The following is an 11,672-nucleotide window of genomic DNA, read 5'->3' as shown; positions in this document are numbered from 1 at the left end:
AAAAGAGATATGAAAATAAAATATGCCCGAGCATACATATCGGACTGTACGACGAATGTTTGCGTGTGGAAAGGGCGTTAGGATGAGTTAAGAGTGAAGGGGAAATGTTCTAGGAGGAAAAATAAAAATCCGGCAAAACGCAATTTGGAACAATGTTTGTGGGTCGTATGGCATTACTGCAGGTGTTTGGCCCGTAACCCAGAGGTCCTGGGTTCAAATCCATTCATATCCCGCCGACCTTGTGCCCTGGGGAAACGCACTTTTCAGGACTGTCCTCACTTCACTCAGCTGTAATTTTACTAAATGAGTACATAGTGTCGGTTATGGCCGTCCCTCGGATAAGACATGAAATGATGGCCACTCGTTTGTGGAAAGACATACCTGAAGTACGTAAGATAATCACAACACTTATCGAAAAGTGTAGGGGTGTGAGTGAATCAATGATATCTGTCTGGATATGCAGCTTATACTATTCAGTACAAACCCGGTGTGGTACTCCATAAGGTGGTTTACCTGGTACGCAATACAGACAAAACAAGCAAACAAAATATTGTTGGTGAGAACAAAGACAACGTCGACGTCCTTGGTAAGGACATTAACATAAACTAATTCACCACCGCCCACAGAGATATTCTTTGTTCCTGTTGTAAACTACATTTGTACGACGAATCCTCATCATAACCATCTCAGTGCGTCAATGAGGTGTGGTCCAGTAAAAGTAGGCGAGGTTTGACACAGTCACAGCCATACCTGTTCTCTGACGTATGTGCTTGTACATCGCCTGGAGGTTTTTAGGCAGGTTACTCCCATAAATGACCAAACTAACCGGTTTCGTCTGACGCAGGGTCGACACCAATAGAGACCTACACAGACATTGTCACACAGATTGTCCTGATTCAGATTTCTTGGACCAAGTCGTACAGTGTGACACATATTTCCTCAGAGTACTGCAGTATGGCTTTACTACAACTGACAGCGGTTTTCCTGATGGCTGTGACGTTTTGTGAAGGAGACGTGCCTCAGCTGGGAGAGGCACCAGCGGGCCCCGCATTTAGGCAAAAGGAAAACAATCGTGAGTACTAACGGTAGATCGGACCGGTATCTATGAAGTTCTCCAATCCTCGCCATTGTATCCATAGATTTCATTAACAGTGTTTTTCAGTGGAAATATACCAGAGGTTTATTTTGTACCTGGCATACGTTAGTGTACAATGGATGGAATAGTTAGTCAGTTAGTAACTGTTAGATAATAGCCATAATAATTCTTGGGTCTGATTATTCTTACTACTGTAAGTAGCATCTAGTTGAAACCTCTGTATCTAACAGCTAGAAGAGAATAACTGTGTATCAAATTTGATAAAACTGATATTAATTTACACACGTTCGATGCTGATCGCATGATACTCGTAATACTGTTCACGACAGGGGTTCGAAAGAAGGTTCCAGATTCAACATTAACGTTAAACGGGTCCATGTGGCATTGTTGTTGTGCACATGTGAAGGAAGTAGATGGAGGGCTTTTTCTTGTTTCAGCAACAAACACATTACAACAATATCAATGCTGGTGTTTTCATAGTCACATAGTCACATATCAGTATTGTGAATGCTGATATAACGTCTCAATACGTTTTGATATATGTACGATACCAAACATCACTATCTTAGCTGTGATCTGATAGATGCCCTTGTTCATGACATCATAATCTACTATTGTTTTTATGAGCATAGCTTTAAAAGAACCTCTGGATGGGTTATGACGATATTTTGGTGTGTGGATATGTGCCTTTTGTCATGGACATGCTATGGTCTTGATTTTTTGGGTGGTAGAAGCTTTTAATTGAAAGAAGTAGAATAGGTTTGACCCCCTTAGAGGCTTGCTCTTGAACTGCAGGGGAGGAAAAATCTTCGAAGAAAGATAAACAAACAAGAACAAGAAATGATATTTGGTATTACATATACAGGTAGCGTAGACAGATGTACACATATGAGATGCAAATTATGACTTCATTTGTATATAAGGGAGTTTTATAATCCAAGGAATTTTCATGATAGGACTATACCTACATGTACATGTAAGGCAAATTATAAAATCAATAGACAATAATTATCTAGAATGAGGTGTAAAAATGCCGTGACATCCCCTTGCCTGGGTTATGCAAATGTCGACGACATTTTGGTAACATTTAGAAAAAAAGTTTTAATATGTCTTAGAAGAATGAGGTCTCAGAACTCTTGTTTTGGTCTAGATGGGTATCGAATCTTTTCTTGACAAGTATGTTACGTTGTATATATTAATGTTGTAATTTTTTGAGACTAGAACTAAGTTAGTTTTAGTCTTAAAATCACAACTTATTGATTTACAGCTGTCTGAATTAGCTGTATTATCTGTTAATCGATATATTGCTGGCTGCAATGTTGTTTCGTTGTTTTTTTTTAGTTTTTTTTTATTGGTATACATATAAGACAAGACACAGTGGTAAATGCACTCTAGCAAAGCTAATATTAACATTACCACTAGGACATTTGAAAATAAAATAAACAAAGGACAAAACAATGTGAGATCAAATAAAGCAGTAGTACAGCAGTGGGGTGACGGATCCAATAAATAAATATACATACAAGATTTAAAGCAAAATGTTCAATCAGTTTGAAAATGGTTGGTCTGGAGTATGTATGTCTGTGTAATCTGCATAATATGGGTATTTGTTTCTGTTGGTAAAGTGGGTGAACCCCTGAGTAAAAGTTGAGTTAAGACTGGGTCAGACATAGTTTTCAAATCAAGGGTTAAAAGGCCTTGAAGATTGCAGAGAAGGGTTTTTCTAAGTTGGTTGTAGTTAGGGCAGTACAATAAATAGTGGACAACGCTTTCACATCGGGAGCCACAGCTACAAGAAGGACTATCGACTAAATTACGTGTATATAAGCTAAAGTTCAAACTACAGGTCCCGATGCGGAGGCGTGTGAGTAAAACGCAGGCGTACCTGGGGCCGTGACTAAAATGTGTGTTAGGGGAAGGGCGAACCAATTTTATTAAGTAGTTTTTGAATGTTGAAGGATTAAATGACCTTACAGCTATATCAAGACCATTCCAGTGATATATAGAATACGGAATAAAGGACCTTTGGTAACGAGTTGTGGTACAAGTCGGTGGCTGTAAATTGTGTTTGTTACGAAGGTTGTAGGGAGTAGAGGCAGAGACTTCAGGAGTGATCAACTCCTGAAGATACTGACGAGTGTGACCATGAACAATTTTATGAAACATTGACAAAGAGTGAATATGGCGACGGTCAGACAGTTTTTCCCACCCAAGTTCAGAAAGGAGTGACAAATATGAGGATCCTCTCACAGCACCTGATACTGTGAGTGAGCACTCATATTGTACTCTCTCTATACGTCGGGAGTCCGATATAGTGCAGCCATGCCATACTATGTCGGCGTATTCAAGAAGTGGACGAATGAAGGACTTGTAGATAACTTCGAGGACATGTCGTGGCAATTTAAATTTAAGTTTGTTCAGTGTGGACACACGTTTTGATACTTTGGCAATCATGTGTGTAATATGTGTGTTTCGTTGTTTGTATGTATGTATGTATGTATGTATGTATGTATGTATGTATGTATGCATGCATGTATGTATAAAAGACACCATTCTATAGGAAATAACATCCACTATTACGCGCTGTATCTGTTCTATCCAGTCCTGCAATTACTTCTGGCGGAAAAGGATTTGAACTGGAATGGAAACAAAGTAAACGGAGTGCGTAGAGTCATCGACGACATCAGAAAGGGGAAGGACCCAGGGGATGAAGGTACAGTTTCCAATGTTCAAAGATTTTTCAACTTTACACTTCATTTCATCTGTTCTTCTTTAACCAGGGGAGAACATTTGAGTTCCAGACCATTATCATCACGCAAGGGCAGGGTCAATGAACTCCATGTTGTATGGCAAAGAAAATTAAACATTTGCATACTGCAGCAGACTGACTGGAAATTTTGACATTGCTTTTCCACTATAATTCTTGCAACGAGTCCTTTAAATATTTTTTTACTTGTCAGAGAAATAAAGTACAATTACTGAACCTGCACATTTTCAAATATTCGTATACCCTTATGAATACAGGTCTTAAAACATGCAATTTCCCAACTCCTCGGATCAATGAGATGCTTCATATTGTTTAATGTAGACTCCGCTACTAAAATGGAACTGGCACTGGCATACCGGGATCTTCTGAAAGAAAATCCATTCCGAGAGGAACAAAGTGAGAACTTTCAATATTTCTTTGGGTGACTGAGAAGGTGACTTATAAGTAAGGTAATGTTAATTTGATTTTATTGATGACATCATCTGAAGACATTTACCAAAAAACGTTTTCACTGGATAGTCGATGACAGAAGGCCTTTGGTTTTGTTGTACATTTTGACCAAATATCAACACAGTAGAAGTCGCTTACACTACATGAAAAGCCTTGTTTCCAGGTCGGAAATGGCCCTACACATCCCCGGAAATATTGCATTTCCTTTAAAAAACAGGCGTTTCAGTCCTGCCCGCGTTCTGTGTCCAGTCCTTTACATGCCCTAGAAACACTCGGAAACGAACCAATATTGTGTACAGGACGTGTAAAGGGCATGAAATACCCTTACAGATGCCCTTGAAATGAATGTACTCGGCAGGAAACACACCGTGTGTCGCTCCGTGTAGCGCTGAAAATATGCATAATTTAGCGTAATTATCACCTAATTATCCAATTATCCCCACGGCTCCTGCCGTACGTAGTGCGCGTGCGCGGTACAGCGCTGACTAACCGCCCCCCTCCCCTCGCCCCCCTCCCCCCACTGCATTCCATATCCACCCCCATACGCTCTTCCCTGCCTCTGGAATCCCAGCTTCTACTTTATACCCTTCTGTATCTTACTAATGAGGCATATATATATATATATATATATATATATATATATATATATATATATATATATATATATTTATATATATATAGATATATATATAGATAGATAGAATAAGCAGCACATTTCATTCATGAAGAGACGTGGTTTACTTTTTACATTTAACATTTTATTCGTACCGTATAGAATCGCCATTTACAAATCCACGAAAATTACAGTACCACTGAAACGGAAAATCAATACTGGCTGTAACTATGTGCTAAAGAAAAAAAAAACAGATTACCTTAACATAAAATATTTGCCCTTACTTAACCCAAGGATGTTGTAACGTTCTTGCTTAAACTCAATAAAGAGAATAGCTCTAAAGTTAACATAGAAATCGTCAATTAAATGTCATAGCGTACACTCGGGAATGGAATTGCCCTGGAATAAACTCAAAGTGTAAATAGTCTTCCGTACAAGCAAAACGTAAATGGCTCCTACATGTTTAGCTATCGTCCTAACAGTAACACATAGCAAGAAAGGACACTAGAATACGATGGATATACAAGGCAAACGATTAACATACAGACTAACTTTGCACCGTACAAGTCATGTTTTCTTTACTACTGTACAAATGTTGAAAGATAAATTTCGAAATAAGTAGAAGTTGTTAAGTAATTAAAAGGATACAAAGGGTAAGCTAAAAAAAACAAGTCATGCTGGCCACGTTAAACTACAATGGAGTCAACGAATTGTCATCCATGTCCGAAAGAAAATCTTCATCAACAAAGCTAGCTACATTGTATCCTTCAAGAGCCCGTGAAGGAGAGTCTTCGCTCTGGAAGGCTAAGCTTCTTCCTGTCGGTCGGCGGGGCGGCGGGGTGCGGTTGGAGGTTGAGGACCGGTTGTTGTTGTTGGTGGAGATGGTTGTCAGGTGAAAGGTCACCATTACAGACATGCGCAGAATTAGCATTTTGATGCCATAGAAGATGGCTTGCAAAAGTAAGTGTAAGAAGCCTTTTTGTTGGGAAATGTTGGCATTTTGGAGCTGGAAATTATGGTCAGGTATTCTGGCTATTTTATTTTGTGAGAAAAATAAGCTTTCTACCATGTTTGGAGTGTTTTAGACAGTCTAGAGTATGTATACTTTGGGTGTTATCAGGGAGGTCAGAGGTCACCAGAGTTTCTTATTTTGTTTGTGGGGGCGCATTGCACCGAACCGAATGTTTTCAAAATCGCCATATGCACTCTTTAGAAGTCAGATTTGCCTGCCAATGTGAGATTTTCACCAACTAAACCTTAGGTAGGTGACTTTTGACAGCCTTTTCCCTACATCTTATGCATGCAACAGGTGCCTGCCAGCCATTGGAGGTCTGTAACCTTACAGCATTTTCATATGGGTTTGAAGTTCAAGGTAGACAAGTGTCGGTCACTTCGAGTGATGCGAGGCAGGGTCGTTACAAATTTCAAAGACTTCCCGGAGACCGTTCTCCCAGTAACAGTCCCCTGGGAGTTGTTAACTCATGTGTCACGAGGGCTATGGTGGAGGTCCAAGACTATGGTTTGTCTCAATATTGCTTTGCAAAAAGTGGCACTTAGAAGGAAGAAATGGTATAATCTGCTACCCCAGACAGAAAGAGGCTACTGTTCCTCAATTTAGGCACCTAAATTTGTATATAAAAGCTGCTAGGCTACACTTTCAAGCATTTACTGACAGTGCATACTGTGCACAGAATGGGGGGGGGGTGTAGAGGAGCCATTGTGGCTTATATTTCCCCTGAAATTGGTAATGTGACCCCGGGGCAAGCTTCAATTAACTCATTTGACTTAGATTCATTGAGAAATTCTTCCATTTCAATACTTTTTTGTCCTTTTTGTCAGTTTTTCAACTTTTTGTATCCTTTGGCTATATATTGCAATATGTACACTCATCAAGTGCTTACAGGTCTAAACTAACAGCATTTTAGTACTGATTCAGGAGCCTAAATGGAGGTAGAGTAGTCCCCTTGTGTCAAGGTGAGCAGTTTTCAACTCCCTTTCCTTTGATTGTCACTTTTTGCCAAATGACAAGGGACCTGTCCATATAGACTCAGACCACTGTCACAGCATTGAGGACAGCTCTCTAACACCTGTTATCCAAGCTATTCCCAAGAGACTATTCTTTGTCAGAAATCTTTGAAACTCAGGCTAATACTGAGCAACCATTTTCCGCACCATGTGAAATAATTGAAATTTGTCTATCTTGAACTTGAAGCCTGTAGCAGGTGAAAGGTCACCATTACAGACATGCGCAGAATTAGCATTTTGATGCCATAGAAGATGGCTTGCAAAAGTAAGTGTAAGAAGCCTTTTTGTTGGGAAATGTTGGCATTTTGGAGCTGGAAATTATGGTCAGGTATTCTGGCTATTTTATTTTGTGAGAAAAATAAGCTTTCTACCATGTTTGGAGTGTTTTAGACAGTCTAGAGTATGTATACTTTGGGTGTTATCAGGGAGGTCAGAGGTCACCAGAGTTTCTTATTTTGTTTGTGGGGGCGCATTGCACCGAACCGAATGTTTTCAAAATCGCCATATGCACTCTTTAGAAGTCAGATTTGCCTGCCAATGTGAGATTTTCACCAACTAAACCTTAGGTAGGTGACTTTTGACAGCCTTTTCCCTACATCTTATGCATGCAACAGGTGCCTGCCAGCCATTGGAGGTCTGTAACCTGTCAGACAGGGCCGGACTGCTGGGCGGGGAGCGCTTCCGGGGGTGAAGTGCACAGCGGCCCGGTCGGGGCCGTAGACTCGAGGGAGGTCCCTGTCACTCTGTGTGCCTTCCACCCTCAGTCTCGGTTTGCGGTTGGCGGCCAGGTACTTGGGGTCAGCCTCCAGCCTGGTCTGCAGTGCGCTGCAAAGGTCGGAAAGCTGTTGGCTTCGGAAAACAGGGGGCTTCACCAGCCATACGGCCATCCCGTTCGAACTGCTATCCTCCTCGTCCGACATGAGTTCCTGGGTTACTCCTGCCCAGATCCCCTCCTCTTCCTCAGTCTGGACGACTTCGCTTCTCACGTCCAGCAACTAGTGTAAAACATAGAAAAATGGAAATACGTCAGCGCATCCAAGGAATTTAGAAAGCACATGTGACGTAAAAAGAAATCATTATTAGTTTAAACTATTATTAGAGTTAAACGACTAAATCGGACTATACAAGATTACATTTTAATAGATTCAATATGTTTTGCTGAAAGATAAAAAGTGACAGGGACGATTTCGTCTAGATCATGAAGTAAAGGCGGGTTTATGAGGTAAACTTGTTCTCGTTTGTGCATGATTTGGCATTATTTCGCATGCAAGCACAAATTTGAAAAACTCATCAAACAAAACATGTTCCTCTCTTTTAAAAACAATGTCAAGGTGTCAATGGATTGGTCCTTTGTAGGCAGACAAGCACGTTTATGTGGTAGACTCACCCTCTTTCTCCGGGACCGAAGGCGCTTCTCTTTCCTTTCTTTTTCCTTCTTTTCTTTGTTTTCTGGCAGGCTGAGTGTGTAGTTCCGACAAATGGTCTCGTAGTAACCAACACACGCGGCTGAAAAAAAGGGTATAAAATGTTTAGCTTGTATAAACCCAACTGTATTAAATGTAATTCTAAGTTACCATAATTGTCGATTTTCAAACATCACATACACCAATAGTTTGGGAATCATCGTGGAAAAAACATGAAAATTCCACACAGAAGTTACATAGAGAATATAACCTATGTGTAGAACATTTAAATTTGCAAAAGGGACAGCTTGAACTTGAAGCACAGTTACTCACCTCGGATCTTGTCTGACGGATGCTCGCCGATGGCAGCAATTTCTTTCACAAGAAAGGTCGTCACTGCTAAATTGTGGGGTGAGTTGAGTCTGAAAAAAAGCGATTAAAACTGTTATATTTTCTGAAGTTTTTTTGTATAGATGATTTTTTCTGCGTTACATAAACAGATACACAATCATCAATTTTCCTTTGTCCAAAGTTGTCTGTCGTACGTGCATGTTGACCATCTAGTATACTAGTATGCATATACACTGTATGATATAATTGTTTTAACTTACCCTTCCTTCCCCTCATACTTCTTGTCATCTTCATTTGAGTTGTGCAAACGTCTCACCATCTCCTGAAAAGAAAAATAATTGCAATTGTGTTAGCATATGGTCAATGGTATGTGTGTATTGTGAACATCATTTGCATTGAAAGTAGACCTTGTTACATGCGTCTGTTTTGTTTGCCGGGTTGGGCAAATGTGTGAACTATCCCTACTAAACAAACAAAGAGAAAACAGACGCTTAAATCTTCCCAAAACAATACAGTTTGCGGTGTTTCAGCAAGCCTTTTTAATGTGAACGAAAAAAAATTCTGTAAAGAGGGGTTATAAACACACACTTCACACACACAAGACATTGTAGATACGGCTAAGGATAGGACTGTACGTGAGACGTAAACCATACGACGTATATGTAAACATGTAATATATATATCTCACCGATAGTTGTGGGGACTTCGCCTTTTTTCTGCGCTTTCCTGTAGGAGGCGCAACCTCGTCGTCCCGGGTCGTTTCTTCGACACGCTGGCGGAGATGAAACACTTCTTCTGTCAGGTCGGAACTCTTTGCCTCCATGGACTGCCTCTCTTCGGCCTGCTTCCGGCGACCCTCCTGCATTTCCCGGGTGAGATTCATCAGGGCCCGATAAATCTTCTCGGTTGTCACTGCTGGTGAACCCGGCGGTGTGCGGTGGTCGGTCAACACTCCGTAACGCTGCGGCGTAGACCGTGCCGGAGGCATGTTTTCGGTCCGTGATGAGTCGTCGTTTCTACCGTTGCGAGAACTTTGATAGAATCTACGAGACGTGAAGTTTGACGACATTCTCAACGATACAAGATGTGTTGTCTTCGCGTCGGGAGGAACCTATGCCGTTATGACGCGGCCAGATTTAAACTAACCGGTAAAACTACTGATCACAGCTCTCATTGGTTGATCTCATTGAGAGTGAGATAGGATTGGTCGTCAATCATATTCACGTGATCATCGTCAAGACTACAATTATCGATTTAGGCTTGTCATATACTGTCATCAATGTACTGTAAATACAAGTATATTAAATGAAGACCTTTAATTGCACATTTTGGCCACACCAGGCATGTTTCAAGACATCGGTTGAAAAGATACAGTTAACAGATACAAAATACTATTGCTAAATGAATTCAACTTCTCCTCGCTTTTCTGTTATAGTGGAGATAAAAGAGCAGACATTATTTATGATCGATGGTTTGTCTAGTTGCATTAGGAATATGAATTTTCTACAGAACTTCTCTAGAGGTGTATGAAATAAGGAAATTGGGTTCATTGGGTTCATTTCTCTCTACGGTATATAATCTACACTCTCACTACAAGATGACGTCCGTCCTCTATTTTATCTAAATTACAATATTTGCATAGTCTGAGTTCCAGAGGGGTGCAGTTATGTCTTTCTGTTTCAATATGAACTTGATGGCAGCTAATCCTTAGTCTTGTGACTGTGAAAGATATAGCTTATTCTACAATCGTTATTCTATAGCCAATATTAGAAATTCAGTTTTCTGGCGTCATTTTTCCAACTCTACTGTGCTTACAAAATGGCGCCCCAAGCCGAGCTTCGATTTAGACAAAGGAATTTATAACTTCACAGAATTCTAGGAAAAGGGTACATATAGATGGACTGAAAAATTTACTAAAAGACGGTAGAAAATTACCACGAAGGTATTTTTTCACTATAAGATATAGGCTATTCTACAATCGATATTCTATAGCCAATGTTAGAAATTCAGTTTTCTGGCGTCATTTTTCCAACTCTACTGTGCTTACAAAATGGCGCCCCAAGCCGAGCTTCGATTTAGACAAAGGAATTTATAACTTCACAGAATTCTAGGAAAAGGGTACATATAGATGGACTGAAAAATTTACTAAAAGACGGTAGAAAATTATCACGAAGGTATTTTTTCACTATAAGATATAGGCTATTCTACAATCGATATTCTATAGCCAATGTTAGAAATTCAGTTTTCTGGCGTCATTTTTCCAACTCTACTGTGCTTACAAAATGGCGCCCCAAGCCGAGCTTCGATTTAGACAAAGGAATTTATAACTTCACAGAATTCTAGGAAAAGGGTACATATAGATGGACTGAAAAATTTACTAAAAGACGGTAGAAAATTATCACGAAGGTATTTTTTCACTATAAGATATAGGCTATTCTACAATCGATATTCTATAGCCAATGTTAGAAATTCAGTTTTCTGGCGTCATTTTTCCAACTCTACTGTGCTTACAAAATGGCGCCCCAAGCCGAGCTTTGATTTAGACAAAGGAATTTACAACTTCACAAAATTCTAGGAAAAATGTACAAATAAATCTACTGGCAAATTTACTAAAAGACAGCAGAGAATTATTACGAATGTATTTTTTCTACTAAAAGATATAGGCTATTCTACAATCGATATTCTATAGCCAATGTTAGAAATTCAGTCTTCTGGTGTAATTTTTCCAGGGTCACTTACAAAAACAACACGTAAATCAACCTCATTACGTACTAAAAATATTGTGTACCTATTGGCTGCAAATAACACACCAGATGTATCATTATTATGAATGCTGTTCTCTATACATGTGTAGCTTGCGAATCCATGAATGTACCAATACAAACATATTCGAAAAATTACCGTAAGATGCCACTAGCGGCATCGGAAAATGCATAGTCATAGAATATTGCACGGGTCAATAAGCTA

General features: G+C 39.8%; 1 protein-coding gene across 1 annotated transcript in view; it reads left to right on the top strand.

The window, feature by feature from the left end:
• The first annotated feature begins 819 nt into the window (after window positions 1–819).
• The window catches only part of LOC118414476, a 15,668-nt gene continuing 4,815 nt past the window's right edge, over window positions 820–11,672 (top strand). Inside the window, exons 1-3 of the mRNA XM_035818533.1 lie at window positions 820–1,072; window positions 3,699–3,809; window positions 4,185–4,259. Coding sequence (XP_035674426.1) covers window positions 955–1,072; window positions 3,699–3,809; window positions 4,185–4,259 — 304 coding nt within the window. The 5' untranslated portion in view covers window positions 820–954. The remainder of the gene's footprint in view (window positions 1,073–3,698; window positions 3,810–4,184; window positions 4,260–11,672) is intronic.

Source organism: Branchiostoma floridae, chromosome 4, assembly GCF_000003815.2.
Source record: "Branchiostoma floridae strain S238N-H82 chromosome 4, Bfl_VNyyK, whole genome shotgun sequence".
Classification (NCBI taxonomy): Eukaryota; Metazoa; Chordata; class Leptocardii; order Amphioxiformes; family Branchiostomatidae; genus Branchiostoma; species Branchiostoma floridae.
Note: the sequence above shows the minus strand (reverse complement) of the source record. Positions and strands in the feature narration are given on the sequence as shown.